General features: G+C 52.8%; 5 protein-coding genes across 5 annotated transcripts; 3 read left to right on the top strand and 2 right to left on the bottom strand.

The window, feature by feature from the left end:
• Positions 1 to 547: 547 nt before the first annotated feature.
• Positions 548 to 2453, top strand: J4E86_000308 (uncharacterized protein; the record flags this gene model as incomplete). Its single annotated transcript, XM_051440883.1, has 3 exons — positions 548 to 949; positions 1002 to 1688; positions 1737 to 2453. The coding sequence occupies 3 exons, from the start codon at positions 548 to 550 to the stop codon at positions 2451 to 2453; spliced, it is 1806 nt and encodes a 601-aa protein (XP_051307054.1).
• A 6085-nt stretch (positions 2454 to 8538) lies between these two features.
• On the top strand, positions 8539 to 10668 carry J4E86_000307 (uncharacterized protein; the record flags this gene model as incomplete). The annotated part of the gene is made up of 1 exon (XM_051440882.1): positions 8539 to 10668. One exon carries the CDS (start codon positions 8539 to 8541, stop codon positions 10666 to 10668), a length of 2130 nt encoding a protein of 709 aa, XP_051307053.1.
• A 2144-nt stretch (positions 10669 to 12812) lies between these two features.
• On the bottom strand, positions 12813 to 14558 carry J4E86_000306 (uncharacterized protein; the record flags this gene model as incomplete). The annotated part of the gene is made up of 1 exon (XM_051440881.1): positions 12813 to 14558. The coding sequence occupies one exon, from the start codon at positions 14556 to 14558 to the stop codon at positions 12813 to 12815; it is 1746 nt and encodes a 581-aa protein (XP_051307052.1).
• A 529-nt stretch (positions 14559 to 15087) lies between these two features.
• On the top strand, positions 15088 to 15813 carry J4E86_000305 (uncharacterized protein; the record flags this gene model as incomplete). Its single annotated transcript, XM_051440880.1, has 1 exon — positions 15088 to 15813. One exon carries the CDS (start codon positions 15088 to 15090, stop codon positions 15811 to 15813), a length of 726 nt encoding a protein of 241 aa, XP_051307051.1.
• A 144-nt stretch (positions 15814 to 15957) lies between these two features.
• Positions 15958 to 17762, bottom strand: J4E86_000304 (uncharacterized protein; the record flags this gene model as incomplete). The annotated part of the gene is made up of 5 exons (XM_051440879.1): positions 15958 to 16193; positions 16246 to 16635; positions 16688 to 17115; positions 17171 to 17365; positions 17419 to 17762. 5 exons carry the CDS (start codon positions 17760 to 17762, stop codon positions 15958 to 15960), a joined length of 1593 nt encoding a protein of 530 aa, XP_051307050.1.
• Positions 17763 to 19145: the final 1383 nt, after the last annotated feature.

The following is a 19145-nucleotide window of genomic DNA, read 5'->3' as shown; positions in this document are numbered from 1 at the left end:
GGACTTCTCGCCTTGTTTCGGTCGATCGGTCGATATCGATGCGGTTCGAGTTCCTTGCCTGTACACTATTCGGTCGGTCCGTAGTACCTCGAAGTCTTCCAACCTCACTTTCCCCCTTCGATCCCCGTTCCGAAATCACGTTCACGCAACTCCCCCGACGCCCCCACCCCGATGCGAAAATATACGATATTCAAGGTTTGTATACTTTGCGCCAGTAGATAGACTTGTTCTGCCGTGACAGTGACTTTATATGTATACGGTAGCTTGTGAAATACAACTTCTTGACAATTGAATCCCTCAGCGTGTAGCCTGTTATTAAGCTGTGTACCCGATGTCGTGGCTGATCTCTTGTGTGCACTGAATTGCTCGTGCATGGTATGGCCTGTGTAGGGCTGAATCAATGACGGCAGCAGCCATCGATTGCGGAGAGGAAGCGGCCCAAGCTCGGACATTTTCCCGCAGGAACATCAATTGAACTTCCCAATGCACCTTGTTGGTCGTCGTCGCAACGCCCATCCAATCGATCTTGCGACCAATTGAACCGGCAATGCGGCTCCAGAATGTCTCGCAGAAGACGTTGAAGACCGTTGCCGCGCGCCCCGCGCTTGCATCCCACACGCCATCCCCATTGCATCCGTATCGGCCACTTCTCGCATCATCACAACGTCTGCTCCTCCGTTCCACGGCACAATGCGCCGTTCGCTACCAGTCCTCGTACCCTGAGCGGATAGCCATTCTCGGCGGTGGCATAGCGGGGTTGACGAGCGCCCACTTCATCGCGAAGGAGTTCCCACAGACTAAAGTGGTGGTGTTTGAGGCGGGGAAGGACACGGGTGGCTGGATCAAGAGTCGACGAGTCGACGTTGTGGATTCAGAGGGAAAGAAGGGGAATGTGCTGTTCGAATTGGGCCCGAGGACATTGAGAAACGCAACTGTCACTGCAGGACTGGTAAGTCGAACATGTCTAAACCATGGTGGCATTGCTAATGGAGTGTGTATAGGTACAAGAACTCGGTCTCGTTGACGACATCACATATACGAGGCGCAGCGAACCCGGCGCAAAGAACCGCTTCATTTACTATCCTGACCAGCTCAACCGCCTTCCCGCTCCACCACCCACCTTCGCAGACTTCTTTACATTATGGCGGACTGGCATACTGAAGGGTATATTGGGTGCGATCACAGAACCATTGAGGCCAAAGCGGCCGGACTCCCTGACGGATGAGACAATTGGCTCGTGGCTCGCACGAAGGGTGGATAAGAGGATAGCGGACAATCTTGTCTCAGCGGTATTCCACGGCATATATGCCGGCGATATCAATCAGCTGAGCGCTAAGACGTTGTTTAATACGGGTTGGGAATTGGAGGCGCGATACGGCAGTGCTATTGGAGGCTGGTTCCGCATGCAAAATGAACACGGACAATCGCAGCCGGTTACACTCGTCCACCCACATGATCGGGAAGTAGCGAAAGCTATGAACGAGGAGATTGATCTGGAACTCGACTTTGCGAAGAACCTGAAGGATTCCGCTATGTTTTCTTTCAGAAACGGATTGCAGCAGATGGTTCGAGCATTAGTGGATGCTGTGGAGGCGAAAGGTAACATTGAGATCAGAACAGAGTCGCCCATTCAGACTTTCAAGCCTCTCAATGAGAACGGGAAGTTGGGTGTCGAGGTTGTCTCTGGGGTACGTTCATCGTCTTCAGTTAGAACCGCAAGTACTGACAGTATACAGGCTGAAGTCTCAACATCAACTGAATCATTTGATCTCGCCATCTCCACCCTCAAGAACGACGAGATTACCCCCTTCGCCACAGTCATGACAGTAAACCTCTACTTCCCCAATCCAAACCTTCTCCCTTATGAAGGTTTCGGCTACCTCATCCCACAAGGAATTCCATTCGAGCAAAACCCCGAGCGCGCTCTTGGCGTAATCTGGGACTCCTCTGCTGTTAAAGGTCAAGACACAGCTAGCGGCACAAAACTCACAGTCATGATGGGCGGCCACTGGTGGGACGGCTGGAAGGGTTTCCCCACAGAGGAAGAAGGTCTAGAAATGGCGAGGAGCGTTATCAAGCGACACCTTAACATTACCGACGAGCCCACCGCCCACATCGCAAACCTCTCTCGCGACTGCATTCCTCAATACACACTCGGCTACGATGAACGCCTCAAGCAATTCGCGCAAGGCATGTCCAACGAGTTCAAGGGCCGGTTACGCGTTGTAGGCGCGCAATTCAATGGCGTTAGTGTAAACGATATCATCGCCGCGTCTTGGCAGGTGGCGAGGAGTTTGAGGGGAGAGGGCTGGAAGGGACGCAGCTGTGGGCTGGACAGGATTATGGATGAGAGGGAGTGGGTGATTGTGCCTGCTAAAGAGATGGCGTATGTCAAGAAAGAGGTACGTGTTGGAGACTCTGGCATGGGTCGCAGAGGCGATGGTGGGGTGTAAAACTCTTGATAGAGCGATGGCGTGTATATAGCGTCGCCGAGTAGTGCGACTAAAGGGTAAAAGCATAGAAATGTAGAACATTGACCCGTTAGCCGGACTGGCCTTGTCCTCGCACGTCTCAGGAGTGGTGCCTCTCCGAGTATGGCGGGTCTAGTGCTGAACTCGAATGCACACCCTACCGGGATTATAAATTACGCCGTTACCGTTTCTGTCACACGAAAGCTCTGTTGTCTTCTGCTGAGCCCTTCCCCGCTCCTGCAAGGTTGCGGCGTGGTCGAACTCCAACACGTTCATTTTTGCTATAGGCTTTTTTTCACCCATCCAAACGTCCCAACAAGGAAAAGGATGCGCCTTTGAATCAGTCTTACTCCTGCACTCATTTCGCGCCAATTACCGTACGCACGAATCGAGACTTTCTTGCAAGAACATATTTCTGCATGCTTGTCTCTACGCTTTAAACCCCCCATTTTGTCGCTCTGTCTTCACTGGCGCAATGCCTCGCTGTGCTCCCTGCATCGCGTTCGCTGATTTCGCGGACGTGCCGCCGGCGCCTCAGCTCGATCGGAAATGGTCATCAGGAGCAGAGATGGTTGCTTCAGCGCGTGCTGGCTGTGATCTTTGTACGTTTTGTTGGCACCATGTCGCTTCGCAGATCTCCGAGGGAGAGTATAAAGAACAACCAATGCGGCTTTGTCGGCACTACGGCGAGAACAACACAAGCGGGCCAGTACAATTCGAGCTTCATGCGCGTGGGTGCATGCCATTCATAGACGACTACGACCCAGAGGATTGAACGCCTATGTTGGAAGCAAAGGAAGATCCGGTATCACAAGCTCAACAGCTTCTCGCGATTTGTGTCTCATCTCATGGCGGATGCGGCAAAGTAGATGACGCTGGCCTTGACAGAAGCTCCGTGAGCTGCCAAGATTCTGCTGCCCTTTGCAGTATACAGCAGTCCCTGCCGCGTCGGATGTTAGAGCTCTCTAAAGGCACTGAAGTCCTTGTGATCGATGTACAGGCATGGCTTCTTAACGGCACTTTATCGTTATCCGAGGTATCACGATACTGCACTTTGAGCTGTCGTTGGGGAGACACAGCTCACAACTGCGTCTTGAAAGCACCTTTCGCACGGCAGATCAGCATCAATATAGAGAGTATGCCACAAACCTTTAGAGACGCTATAGAAACGACACGAGGGCTCGGAATCCGATTCCTCTGGATAGACGCACTATGTATCATCCAGCCTGATGCCTGCGGCGACGACGTAGATTGGAACGCGGAGGGCCCTCGTATGGGTAGCATATATCACAACGCCGTATGCACAATTTCTGCCACTGCTGCCCTTAGCGCGACTTGTGGATTCCTCTTGAAAACGGATAGTGAGCGGATTCGTGCCGTCCCGTGCAAAGTCACTCAGCACATGTACGATGGTGACGCGCGTACTCGTTGGTTGTTACCATTTTACCTAATCTTCGGCAACGCAGTCACTTTCTCGGCTCTGAACGAGCGCGGATGGGTCACCCAGGAGCAGCTTCTTTCACGACGCATACTTCACTTCACTCTGCAAGGTGTATTTTGGGAATGCTGTCGTCGCAAAATGCATGGCCATAGCTCCGTATCACACGTGAGGGATTATTGCCCGCTGTCCTGGAACGTCAGTAGCTTTGAGTTTGGCGACGGGAGGCGTTGGAAGGAATGGATGACATTCGTCGAACATTACTCCGGAACCGAGTTTACCAACCCAGAGGACCGCTTGATTGCCCTATCTTCATTGGCAAGAGTCGTTGATCGTAATCGCAAGTATGAGGATTCGTACTGCGCTGGCCTGTGGAGGAATTCCTTGCTGGATGATCTACTGTGGATGAGGCTGGAGCTACCAAGCTCAGACACGCCCAAACGGATGAGCATAGCTCCCTCCTGGAGTTGGGCTTCTCTACAAGGGGAGATACGATATCGACACTTTCCGAGTGCAAGTTCTTCAGTACAAGTGTTAGATGTTCACTTGGTTCCTTCACAATGCATCAACCCCTATGGCAACATTAAAGATGGAAGGCTAAAGCTTGTCGCTCAAGTTGCTACCGTCTCCATATCTGTAGCAACTGCAAACCTGGGGACGAAAGTTGATCCCCCTTTCAGGATTGAAGACAAGGCGAACCAGTGGTACTCGAAGCTCTACCGATCAGTTATCTGGGATGAATGACAAGGGAACACGAAAGAGGAGAACGAGTACAAAATTGTTCATATTCGAACCATGAATTGGAACCACGAAGAACCCACGAATTTTACACACGAGGGACCAACGACCGAATATACTGCACTCATCGTAGAGCAAGTACACAAGACGGAAGACGAGGGCACAACAGGCGAACGTGTTCGTTTCTACCGCAGGATTGGTATCTTGCGAGATCTATACTTTACTCACGATTTTCGACATTTAATTGAGAATGCGCCGACATACAATTACGGCAGGAGCGAGCAGATTATGGAGACATTAGTATTGGTATAGCGTACGACAGGAGCCGCTCTTCATGCATGGCAAAGTTTCACAGACGCCTCTTTACCTTTTGCAGCGATCTCACCCATATGTGGTCCCTCGTGGAGTATGTCTTACAATCGCGAACAAAGAGTAGTGCATCGCGGCATCCCTTGACTACATTTTTGACTACAAAGTCCTCGGGTGATTATTGGGTGCTGCTCGAGCGGGCATAAACAAACATGAGTGACCAAGGTTTGAGGTGAGACGAAATCACTACCTTCGTAACCTTCACAGAACTAGATCTGTGCAGCACATAAGAGCCGATCTGCACTTCATGCACGTCACCGTCCTCCTAGCTGTATGATGAAGAATGCCTCCGGATCCGCAATGATCATCAAAGCGTAAAAGGCTCTATCCGAAAGATTTCGTGAATGTAGACAGGTGAGCTTGTCCGCTCTCTCACACGGATAGATATGTCCCGAACTTGTTCGACACGATCTACATCGATGTGTTGATAGAGTTTAAGCTAATGCATACCTCAATATGTAATCACTCGTGGAATGCACCAGACTGCCTATCGGATCGGGTCGACCCGAACGAGAACGCAATAAGACCGGCATGGCATTCCAAGATACGGACCACAGGTCTCTGTATAGACTGTAGTCTCACCGGTCGTGGACGTGATTGCTTTCTTGCCCGACTGACTTCCGGGTGTTCCCGTCCAAATGAGACCAAGACGTTACTGTAACTCCCCATTCCGGCGGAGAAGGCAGATCATGCACGACAGAAAGTTGCCAGTGGCACACGTTGCTGCGCCAAGGTGATCTACCCATCTTGGCGCGCCATTTCCGCGCTGTTGTACCACCCGAAGCATGTATCATAGAAGGTCAGGAGGTGTCCGAGATGCTGCCGTGTGTGAGCTTGGCCAGCCTCGACGAAACCTTGATGGCAACAAGCACAGAGTCTTGTTAGCGGAAGCTTCTCTGCATCCTAGCGCGTCGTCAACGAGGCTGGTACCTGGGGGACAGTAAAATGTTGGGTCTTAGGCACTGGTCTAGTCTGGGCAATGCATGCAGCGCAAAGATAGTGGACGTCTTGTAGGCCACCGGAACGTCACTATATGTAGATGAATTGTTGAGCTTTGGAGCGGTGTCCACATTGCCTACCGCTGGGTTCGTTAGTCTCGTGCCTGTGGTTGTGTTGTGCTGCCTGCCAAGTGGTGGACGGTTCCTCTGTTGTGAAGGATTCGATGAACGGCAATGGCGACGGGAAGTAAATCCCGCCCGACGCACATATCGTCAATCTCGTGTAGATTGGCTGTCTGAATGATGAGCGGCACATGAATGAGTGCCAAGCGCGGAAAGCAATCCCTCCATGGTGCCAAGAGGTAGGCAATAAAAGCAAGTCGTCAAGAGTATTGCCAAGACTGGTGATCCGGCGGCGTGGAGGTAGTGGAACGCAAAGCAACGGCGGTCTCAGGGGACGTTTGTTTGGTACAGTGATCCGCGCAACTCGGTCCGTCGTACGGAGAATTAATGAAATGCGATCGACAACGCATCGAGTGCTGTCACTCTGTGTGTACAGCATAGAGAGTTTGTCCGGTCAAGAGTGAGTGATGGGTCGTGACTTCCTTCCGAATGCGCCCACCCCACAAAAAGCACGAGCCGCACGTACATGGAGAAATAACGCATTCCGCTGCAAGACGTGTTGAACGCTCTGCGGTCGGAAGAAGAAACCACGACTACTGCAGGTGCAAGTGGGTGACAGTGGGGACATAACGGGATAGGAAACCAGTCGCTTGACTCCAAGTCTCAGCGGGACTCACCGCCAGAGTTGCGCGACGACGTCAGAGCACGTATGTATGGGCCAGGTTGCACCTGTCAGCTGTGCAAGTGAATGAGGCGAAGAGAGCCCGCTGCGTGGGAGGAGCAGGCCAACTTGTCCAATGGCGGTCGTTGACGCGAATCTTTTGCAAAGCAAAACCAAGCTGGGTCGCCGAACGTTTGGAGTGCGGTAGACGCATGTGTGCAACGCGATCAGGGTGCACATGGTCGCGATCGGGAGCCGTCTCAGCACGAGTCCCTGTCCAGAGCACTGCAGATGCTTGCAGATTGCATGAGGTGATACGAACCCCGCATTCAGTCTGGACAGTACTGGGGCCGATGGGCTCAGCGACGAGGGAACAGGTTATGCACGTAATTAAGCAACCTCGAGACCTTGGTGTCGTACTATACAGCTTGTGCCGGGAAGCAGAGAGGCGGAGGCGTGGTTCAGCTGGCGTTCCAACAGGCAATAGCGATGGCGGGGAAATGGCGTTGCAGCGGCTGGTGACCCCCACGATGTTCGCCTGTCGCGTTCGGCGGCAAAGGGCCGCCTAAGCTTTGGATTGACGGCGCCCTGAGCTGGGATCGAAGGGCAGCATCACGCTGGATTGTCGTCAGTTGACGTCGAGAGCTGCACAAGCAGCACATCTGCAACAGGAGCGAGTATCGGTTCGGCGGACGCAGGACGTAGGGGCGCTCACGGCGTACGGACGACGGCATGCTGTCCTGGAAGCACATTGATGACTGCAGCAGCTCAGACCACATCCAAAGGCAGCTGCGGCATTTTCCCTCCAGACAGGTCAGACAAGGGAGACAAGGCCAGCATGATGCCCTCGTCTCTCCAGGGCTGTCGTGTGCATGGCGGAGGGTGAGAGGATGCGCTGCTGAATTCAGGCTGGCCGCCGCCAGTGGATGGGCGTCCAATGGTTCTGTTAGTAACGACGTAGGTGCATCTGGCGGAAGGGCGGGTTGGTGCTAGAGGAGAGGCTCGTTTGGCCATGGTGGAGATGAAAGGCAAGGCCGTAAACGGACAAGCCGGGCGGTCAAGCTTTGCAGACATCGATCATCGACGCACATCATCCATCACACGGCGCTGCTGTGTGGGCGCAAGGTCCGGGTCCTGGGGGAGAGTGCACGGTGGACGAGAGTTACTGGGCGGCCTTCGCAAGACGTGCATCCGGGCTGCAGGTGGCCTTTGGCGCTGTGGGGGTCGCGCAGGGGGACTGGGCCGGGGGTGTTTTGGCGTCAAATCAAGAGAGTTTAGTCTCTCTGCAACTTCTGGAGCCCACATATCATCGCGCAAGGCCCCGGGCGCCGCTTCTCCTACATTCTGGGACGATTGCCGCCTTTGCGTGCAGTTGGACTGATTGATATTCCAACGTCACGAGAGCAAGGCGGATAGGATAGGGACGTCATCTCCCTGCCGCTGCCTGCCTGCATCTGGACCCTCGCCATCCACCCCTCGGCCGCTGCAAACCTCACTCGCGTGTCGTCGGTGCCATTCCGACGCAACTTAACTTTTCTTCCCCAGTCCCCCTTCTTACGTTGTGTATATGGCTCTGTCACAATTGCAACACTTCTACCACACCCCGCTCCTGCTGCCCACCCTACACCTGCACTCGTGCAGTACGCTTGAAGGCTCGTATAACTGTCCGAGCCCCCTCCAGCGTCCGTAGCGACAAGCCCCAGCACCTCGCCGTATTCGCGTATTGGCGACTTTCACCCTCACCAGCGCTCGGTCGTTTGCCGGCCAATCGGAGCACAGCAGCGCCCCATTACCATGCCGATGGTCGCTGAACACCCACGGCAACTGTCAATTTCCTTCGATGAGCGAACCCTCTCCGACCGACTTCGGCACCGCGATTCACGCCCGCTCGACCACCGCTTTGCTATTGAAGAGGAGGATGAGAGTACTGGCACTGCAAGCGAGCCCGCCGAGCCTCTTACACCCACCAGCCATACCAGTGAGGGCACGCCCTTCTCACATCCTTTCCGTGACGATGATTCCGTAGACGACGTATTCGCAACCCCACGCCCTGTCACGAGCGACATGCCCAACAAGTCACCGCTGCAAGAGGCGCCGCAAGATATCGAGAGCCAACAACATGTCCAGCCGCCTCAACAGGCCGAGCGCCAGTCACCACCAGAGAAGCGCGGCCTGGGAAAGCGCGTGGGCTCGCTGATCCGCGGCAAACTGCACAGAGGGCATTCGAGCAAAGATGGAGCCAATCAGTCCGACACTTCAAACATCTCGACGCCGAACAGATCGCCCAAAGCAAAGGCCGAGACCAACACATACATTGTCAAGACTGGTGTAGATGGGCCCGCTGAGGTAGCAACTCCGGCAGTCGACATCCCCAAGCAAAGCAGAAGACTGAGCTCCTTCTCCCTGACGCGACGCTCTGACAAATCCTCCCGTGCAAACTCCCCACCTTTGTCCGGATCACCTATGAGCAGGCCATCGACGGACAGACGACCAGGAATTGGCACCAAACCCGCTTCTTCCACGGGCTTGGCAAGCATGAGCCGACCGCGGCCTGGTATCACCTGGGCGGGTAGTGGAAACGTTAGCTCTACTAAGAAAGTCGGCTTTTCACGCCGACGGTCCGCAAGCACAGAGCAGGTCCCACGCATCAACGAGAGTGCAGAGAAGCCTACCGCTGGCATGTTGGCTACCTTTTCCAAGCCAGCTGTCCAAGGCGTGGGTATGAAGGCACGGCGACTTAGTGTGAACCTACCGGACGACTTCATCATCGACTGGTGTGAGCTAGATAAAGAGTTCAAGAGTTCGAGTTTGATGCCTGGAAAGAGAGGAAAGATTCTAGGTAAAGGCGCAACGTCTGAAGTTCGGATCATGGCGCGAAGAGGAGGCATCACACGGGAAGAAGACCTGGTAGCTGTTAAAGAGTTTAGAGAACGCGACAAGGACGAGACTGAGGAGGACTACGTGTTGAAGATCAAGTCCGAGTACAGCATTGCGAAGAGTCTACATCATCCGAACATCGTCGAAACAGTACGCCTATGTACGAACCGCGGCCGCTGGAATCACGTCATGGAGTTTTGTACATATGGAGAGATCTACTCATTAGTAGAACGGAAGTTGTTCGCTGGCGGCGCGGAAGGATTTTACAGTCGGGATGATCGGTTGTGCTTCTTCAAGCAATTACTGCGCGGCGTAAGCTACTTGCATAGCCATGGTATTGCTCATCGAGACATCAAGTTGGAAAACTTGCTTCTTAGTAAAGAGGGTCATCTCAAGATCTCAGACTTTGGCGTAGCGGAAGTCTTCACTGGCGAGCATCCTGGACTTCGCGCGTCTGGCGGTGAGTGTGGAAAGAACATGGGCGAGATTCGGTTATCCGAGCCTGGAATTTGCGGCAGCCTTCCCTACATCGCTCCGGAAGTTCTTGCAAAAGATCACAGCTACGACCCACGTCCGCTGGATATCTGGTCAACCGCCATCGTCTACCTGACTATGACCTTTGGTGGTTGCCCGTGGCAAGCTGCGAAGCCCGAGTTTGAGTACTACGCCAGATTTAAGAAGGGTTGGGATTCTTGGCTGGAACGCCATCCTGACGGTGACATCTTTGATGGTGTCGATGGCCACCCTAAGTGTGGCAAGCTTTTCAGTCTCATCGAGCCCCCGTCCATCAAACGCCTCATGCTAAAGATGCTTCATCCGATACCCTCGAAACGCATAACTATCGGCGAGGTTCTAAAAACAAGCTGCATCAAGAATATTGGCTGCTGCTGTCCAGAGACGTACGACGACCCCAAAATCATGTTCGACGCTTCCAAGTCCTCGAGTGCTAGGACTGCCGCCCCGAAGAAGTTTTTGCATCATCACATTCCGCCCAAGCCGGAGAACAAGGTTGGGAAGGCATTCACACATAGGTTCGATATGGGCGAACGATAATCACGACTGTATATTTTGACGACCATTGTTTTCACGATCACTGCATTACGGCGCTTGAAGGTCGAGCATAGCGGGTCAAAAGGCGGTTTTTGTCCCGTTCTCAATCTGGAGGCATTATTGTATTTTGTCTTACTAGCACGTCAGTTCCATCTGCATTCTGCGAATGCCACTTCAAACGACACATATACCACATCGACGTCTTGTCTCGTCCCACCTTCCCTTTCTGTCTCTCGCTACTTTCCCTGTCCAACACACGTGTATGCGCGTCCCACGCGATTGGCAGCCCTGCAGAAAGTGCAAACGCGGCAATTGCCTTGACGCGCGGAGATCACCAAGCAGCAGCTCCACTTCGTCTCGGAGGAATTATGATTGCGCAACTCGCGAGCTAGCAAATAGCTTACGCTGATCTTCCGCTGTTATCGGAAAACTGTATCTGACTGACGTATCTCCAGAATTTCGTCATCCCAAGTTCGCTGATATGGGTTATCGAATCCCGCTCTTACGATGCATGCCGACGGCAGCAAGCAAGTTTGTAATGACCCGCTTGTCCGACGTGGCGCCGAGATATTTGGTCCGCTAGGGATAGAGGTCCACAGGCTTGGCGATGAAGGAATGTAAGCGCGCGAAAATGAGCTGGTTCTGCGTTTGCGAACTGGAGTGTAGTATGGGGGATTCCGGGTACTGCGCCCGCTATGTTGCGCATGCACGATACTGCAAGTCATCAAAAGCGTGGAGAGAAGGACCAAATCGTGGCGCAAACCAGGCCAACACGAACTCCAACAAAGCGCGAAGCAACCATCTCAACAAACACGTGGGGAGTATGATACGCCCACAACATAGGATCGAGCTTGAATCAGACAAAGCATTGGCGCAGCGTACTAGCGGTCGGCGCTGGGCAGTTTCCACACATGCTTCTCGAATGCGGGGCATGTGTGAAGTCATCGCACAGCACCCTGTCAAACAACCGCCGAGTGTCTTTTAAGCCGCTGATGGAGTGGTACCGAGATACTGTCGTGTCATCGTCAGCACGTTGGCTCGACTAATGAGTAGGCGATAGACATGTCTCATACTGGTCAGGATACTTCGGCTTTTGAGCTCTTGTGGGAATAGCGGGGTAACGCCTTGCTGTAGGTGTGTTGTTTTGCGCAGCTCAGCTTGATGCTGTCACGCGACTATGCACTGAATAGCGAGTGTGTAAGAGGTGGAGCAGGTGATTAGTTTGTCATGAATTTGGTGAGGCTGAAATGCAAAGTGTCGCTTCATGGGAAATGGAAACAAGCATGTCTTGTTGTGTTGATGCCGACTTTCCGCGTCCTTGCATACAGAATCGTCAACCAGACTTGAAGCATCCCCTTCGCATGACATGTACGTCCGATATGATTCATAGCCTAAAATCATTGGACAGTAATAGGACTCACCCATTAGGCTCAATCATCAACATTACAAAACAACGCAGTTCTTCCAACCACATCAATCAACCAAATTCTCCCTCACGTACTCCCTGCCACCAATCCATGACTCCCTACCCGACCACCATACCCAACCTCTTCTCAAGACCCTTCCCCTCCCCATGACCTTTCACCGATATCCACCTCCACACTTCCCCACATGCTGCAATGCACACCCACCCCTGTCTCATCACCCTCACAAAAACGCGGTGTGATGACTTATGCTGCATCGCAGGAGGTGCTCTTTTCTGTTTTTGCCTGTTCTCATGCATTGAGATTTATGCTTAGCATGGCTTATCACGCACAAGACGACGCAAGGCGAATGCTTAGCCTGCGACATGTCTGAGGGGAGGGGTTGAGACGTGTGGTGTGTGGGAGGCGTGGGGGTGGGTAAAGGGTTCATTGGCGACGGAGGTGAGGGCCGGGTGAGCGTGCATTGGAGTAGAAGGGGAGGGGTGTTGATCGGGTGTTTTGTAGATACAGATTGAAATGTTCGGTATGGGGTAAGTAGGTTGAGCTTGTTAAGGGATCGGTATGTTCGGAATACTTGATTTCTCTCGACACCGTTCTGGATTATAGATAGTCGTATACCAATTGACTTCGCGAAATCTATCCCGTTCTATACATCGCGTTCTCTCTTCCCTTACAAAATCTGCGCCTACTTGCTACCACCACAGCCACAACGCGATAAGTCGCTCACCACATCTCCCAAACCCCCTCCGGCAACACCGTCCTCATAATCTTCCAATGGCTAACCGCACCATCCTCGTGAAACTTCTCCAGCTCACCCACATCCGCATTGCCCATGACCCTGCCTCCATTCTCCTTGCTCACAAAATCGTAGTTGACTTCCAACTTCTCTTGCGGCTGCAAGAAGTTCCTCCTCGCGATACTACCCAGGTAATCCTTTTGAACCGTATCGCGGAAGTTGACAGCCGCTTTACCCAAACCATGGTCGTTCTTAACGCAGAAAATGACCATGTTGATGAAATCAGCTTCACCTTCCTTGTGTTCTGCCTGAGGCGGAGAGTCACGGAAGAGGCGGCAGGCAGGAAAGATGGCGTGGATGGTGTTCAGCACCAGTCTCGTTGAACCCAGGGTAAGGTCTCCGGCGTAGTTGATTGCGACGAAACCTTCTGGCTTCAATAGGTCGTAGAGACCTTGCATGAATTCTGTGGTGAACAGGTACACGGGTTCTGCGCCGCCGGTGAAGACGTCGTGGATGATGTAGTCGAAGCTGCCGGGTGCTGAGACGGACTTTTGTGCTACGTAGGCGGTCGCGTCGTCGATGACGGCTGTGTGTTTTGGGTCCAGCGCGAAGTACTTCGTTGCGTAGTAATGGACTACGGGATCGAGTTCGACGATCGTCGTATTGATACCGTGCGCGATCATGGCGTTTGGTGCTGTGCCGATTCCGAGACCGATCACCAAGGCAGATTTTTCGCTGTCGTCTACGATGGGTATGGTATCGACTGGGGGTTCCATGAGGCGGACGGCTTCGAGGAGTACAAAGACGGCGAAGATCGACTCGCGTTGGCGTTGGCCTTTAGCATAGGCTTGGGGTGTTACGAGCCACTCTCCTCCAAGGAGGGAGTGGTCGCATCGAAGAAGACGGAAGGCATTGTCGGCGTGGTTCTCAATGACAGATACATATCCCGTGACCGATTCATGGCGGGCGAGAAGCGTGTAGTTCTGCGTAGCTTGCAAAGTGGAGTTTGCCAATTGTAGACCGTGGGTTGAAGGATGATGCGGGTTCGTCCAGAGCGTGTGGAGGATTGCTGGGAACGCGAGGAGGATGACGCGTGATGGGCTGAAGAAGGCAGATGCCGAAGCAAGAAGCATCTGCATACCCACGCGCGTGAAGTAGACGGATGTACCGATGAAGCCGGGGATGAGAGCGCTGCTGATCTTGGCTACCGTCGATACGGTGAAGTAGGATGCAGTGGGGATAGCGATTTCCTTCAATGGCGAGGGATTGATTCCGGTAATGTCGATGCATTCCAGTAGATCAGCGGCAGCGAAAACTGACAAGAACAGCAGGGGGAAGTAGGTAAGAGACTCGATAAGCAGAGGTCCGTATTCTACCCCAATCTTTCCGCTGTATGGGAATAGTAGGAACTGGATGACGGGTGTCCAGTACGCGACTACAGCGATGTACTGTGCCACACTCGCAGATACGTAGCTCTTCAATGCCCGTCGCGTTAAGAGTGCTGCAACAGCGGTGATAGTCATGGTCCGTTGATGATGCAGCGATGCTGGGATCGATCCATAGATAGGGGACAGGTTCAGTTGTGAGACTGGTGATGCAAGACCTGCGACAAGTAGGAGTGCTGCTGCTCTACCAACATTCAGAAGAATAGTCGATGCTGGGGCATTTTGCGCCTGGGTTTCCGCCTCTTTCGCTGCCTTTGGCTTCTTCGGTGTCTTTTGTTTCGGCGACATGATGTAGAATTCCCGTTCTATCTCTTTCTATCAACCCAAATCGAAATGTTTCTGCTCAAGTTGCTGTAACAGCTTTCGCGAAAAAGAAAGATGGCGAAGTGTGTGAAGCGTGGAAAAGACCAGATATCGCGTAAACGGTCCAAGGAATCCCAGGTTCTTCAAGCACTCTATACGGACCGTATATCCGCGATAGTGTAGTCGGCCCGCGAACAACGATAGAGAGCAGCAAGCAAAGTGCAAAAGAAGGGTATAAGGCAGGGAAAGGAAAGGAAGAGACGTTGAAATTAAAAACCAAGAAGGCCAGCTGTTCCTGGCTGAATGGGATGATGCACGGGTGAAACGGGCGATCATTAAGGTGGAGTTCGTTTCGACTGGGCGCGTTTCGCACTAGAGTGTGGCGCCGAGCACGGCGTGTGGCGTCATTACCAAGCATTGCGATTGACCATCACTTCTACCACAGCGACTGCAGTGAGAGGGTTTCTGGAGTCTGAATCCTCTTAGTATGCCATACATGACCGGATCACCCAGAATGGCGCCAGGTCTCGCTCTACGACCAGCCAACGCGCCGGATGCAGCCAAGGACCCCGCGACCCCCAATGGCCATGTCAATGGCGGCGCATCAGCCCCTACAACCGAAGACGTGGAAATGGACGATGAGATAGACGAATCTCTACTCCGCGACCAACTCCGCCAGAACCAAGACGAACGCGCGCAACGACTCCAGGCTAAGAACCGGCGCAAGCGTTACCTCGAAGTGCATCCCGAATACTTCTCCGACTCGTCCCTCGAGCTCGCCGATCCACTCCTATACGACCGTCTCATACGTCGCTTTCAAACCGCATCCGAGCGTGAAGCCGAAGGCCGCAAGAAGGGCTTCTCGGGCCAGATGGCGACCGATCTGTGGCGCGCCGAGGCCAAAAAAGACGCGCTGTCGCAATCCGATCCGAATTCGCTCTTCACATATAACCGCGGGCCTCAGGGTCAGATAATGGAGGAGGAGAAAGATGATGTGCCCATGACGAAGGAAGAAGGGAGAGCGTGGTGGATCGACGAGATGACACAACGTTTCCTGAGAGGTGGAGACGATGATTTTGAGTATGACAAGTTGGTCGACAAGAATGCCAAGTACGATGACCCTGAAGCGGAACGCGACTTGGAAGATGCGTATTTCGAGAGCATGGAGAGCGACTTCGATTCAGATGGGGAGGGGAAGGAGAAGGTGTTGACGGGTGAGACGGGCATACAGGACTATTGAACACACCAGCGATGCACGAGTAGCCAAGGAAGGAATATACGGTCAAATGCGATTGTCCTCGAATTGGATATCTGCAGTCGCAGGCGAACGGGTACGTTGTTACACATTTTATTCGTCTGAAGTACGAGACTAACACCATCCAGACTACAAGAAATACTTGAATGTAATCGCCCGATCCCCAAGCGCGCCCAGCTCCTCGGGAGTATACCCATTATGCGCGCCCTCGGCTACCTGTCGCTCCCTCTTCGCGTTGATGCGCTTGTAGTTGAACACCAAGAACAGCAACGCTACGATACCCGCCACGATGAAACCGAGTTCGAGGGCATGGCCGAGAAGATAACGCGGCGCGTCTTCTGCGCGATAGAAGTTGGAGGCCATGGCTAGAGAATGTCAGCAACAAGGACTGTGGCACATGAGGAATGGACAACTTACCACCCGCCAAATTACCCACGGCGATCTGGATAGCTTGCCCAGTAGCTCTCTTCGTACTTCCAGCAAGATTATTGCTGAGCCACGTGATATTTCCAGGGAACGCTGGGTACAGCGCACACGCCGCGATGAAGACACCCGCGTATACGAGCCCCGGCACGCTGCCACCCGCGATACACATGATAAAGCCGACAGCCATGATGCACAGGCATACAAGGATGAAAGGATACCGCTTGCCAACTCTATCGCTGAACCACGCGACAACAACAGCCAAGACGGAGGCGGTGATATAAATGGGTACGGTGAGGAGTTGGGCTGTGGAAGAGGAATATCCGAGTGCGCGGATGATGGATGGGAGGAAGAGGGATATGCCGTATAGCGGACATACGATACCTGTCTATGTTAGTTGGGCACACCAGCAAAAGAGTTAGGACACAACACATACCCCAATAAACCAAGATATTCGTCCAAATCTGCCAATCGAGGAACGCCGCTTTGACAAACTTCCACTGAAAGCTATCATCCTGCGCGACCCTAACGCCTCCATCCGCTTCTTCCTTGTAATTCTGGTATTTCAAACGGTACACAACAAAAGCTCGTTCCTCCTCTGTGAGGAAAGTAGCGGTTTCCGGGAAGTCGTAAAGCGTGAAGTATGCAATGACTGCCACGATGACAGTCAATATCCCTTCTAGGATAAAGATCCAGCGCCAACCCGCGAGGTTCCCTACACCGTCCATGTGTGCGATGCCGAAGGCGAGGAGACCGGAAAAGGCGCCAGCGACGGACGCAGCGGAGAAGAAGAGGGCTTGGCGGAATTGCGCTTCGTGGCGGGCGTACCACATTGTGATGTAGTATGCTACTCCTGGGAAGAGACTATTTAGATCATCTGTTAGCCTAGGCGGCTCAATTATAATCGAGACAGACATACCCGGCTTCCGTAACGCCCAAGAAGATTCTTGCAATCAACAATCCCTCATAGCTCTGCACTATGCCCATGAGCGTCATGACGATGCCCCATGCTACCATGATGGTTGGGAGCCAGATCGATGGCCGAAGCTTTTTCAGTAAGAGGTTGGAGGGCACTTCGAAGAAGGCATAGGTGAAGAAAAAGACTGTTAGACACCTATTCTACCGTTAGACTATCAAATAAGTGTGAAAGGGTTGTGAAGAACATACCAATTGTACTGCGCACCCGTCATATTGAGATCTTCCGTCAACCCTTCAATCTTCGCGTTGCCGATGTTTCCTCGGTCCAGGAAACTCAATAAGTAGAGCAATGCCAACATGGGGATGAGGCGCAAGTCCATCTTCCGTAGAATCTTCTTCTCGTCGAGATGCGCAAAGGATGCCATTGTCACGCCTGGACTAGTAGCCAACGCGTCGATGCGCGCCCTCTCCTCTGCCTTTGTTCTCCCATGGCCGAAGGATGTGATAGATGCTTTGCGTGCGGCATGGATAGATGTGCTGTCTGGGGAATCGCTGGCGTGGGACAGCCGGTGAATGGCAGGCTTCTCGTCCATGGTGATATAGGTTCAGTAACCAGTATTGAAGACGGGGCGGATAGGCTTGCGGGGAAGAAGAGAGATGCAAGCAACACCGTGCAATAAACGACCACAGATGTCAGATAAGTAAGAGCTCCGTCACTCGCAACATAAAAGTCCGGGGACCATCCCATACCACATCACAAAAGCCACGAGACGCTGATCCCCGCCGTCGCGAGAGCGCGCCTACTGCACGCCTGTCCAGCCGAATAACCATCGTCTCCACCCCCATGGGGCGCCCGATCAACGATTACCGTGACTATCCAGCGACCGTTCACCCGTTAACCAAAGTTTGCTCCGCGGGTACACACCCCGTCATGACACGCTTTAACTCGGTCATTGATAAAAGTCCGCCATTGACGCACGCCCAGCCCCTGCCCACCCCTCTTGTCTGCCTCCCGCACCACTTAACATGCGTGACGGAAGCCTTCGACGTGCGTCAAGACTTTTGCCGTCCAGTCTTGTGCGAGAAAGAAGATTTGATTGTGGAGGCAGGTAGATCTGGGGAAAGCTGGGGTAGACGCGGAGGGTATGGACGGTAGTTTTTGCTTTGTTGGGGTCAAGTGAGTGGAGGGTGAGGATGGTCGCCGACGGTTGCTGGATTGGGTAGGTGCCGAGGGGAGGCGGAATGTGTTCCGTGGGTGAGCTATGGCCATCATCAGCATGCTTGCGTCTTTCTATGTTTTTAATTGCTCGGATGATCTATAATTAACACATGCATGTAGGTGCGGACCTCATAGAAGAATACCTGATGTTTGTAGAGCACACAGTACTATCGATTCTATCCACCAATGTTTAATCTGAAAAGAAACATGGTAGTGACAATGTATAGGCTAACATTAATGATAACGTACAGAATCCGGTAGCGACAGTGGGGAAGTAAACATTTCTAATGTACATGTAAAGGATTGATCATGAATTGAGGAAAAGATCCACAAGCAAGCACCGATGTCGAAATTAAACCAATGGTGTACAAACAAAGATCTAGGAGGAGAACGCCGAAAAAGATCAAGGTACAAATACAATACTAAGGAAATGAAGGAAGAAGAACCATAACCGAATCATTGTATGGGGAACATCGGGCCTGTGGTAGACGAAAAGGGTTATTGGACCTGCGAGATGGCTGACTAGATCCGATACCTAGCTAGGACAACGGTCGATGTATCGTAGAAAGTACGAGTATTTCATGATTTCTCAGGCGCCGGAGCACCACACGTTGGGCAAAAATCCAGCCAGTCTCCGTTGTAGTCGTTGCAATTCTCACAGTACCACAAATCTTGTGGAGTCCCAGGGAGACTGTTCATCGGAGCGACGCTGCTGTGCACCCAATTCGCAACAGATTGCTCGACTAGTGTTGCGTGA

This window comes from Alternaria arbusti (assembly GCF_024043155.1).
Source record: "Alternaria arbusti strain BMP 1465 chromosome Unknown scaffold_1, whole genome shotgun sequence".
NCBI classification, from domain to species: Eukaryota; Fungi; Ascomycota; class Dothideomycetes; order Pleosporales; family Pleosporaceae; genus Alternaria; species Alternaria arbusti.
This window is presented reverse-complemented; position numbering and strand designations above follow the sequence as displayed.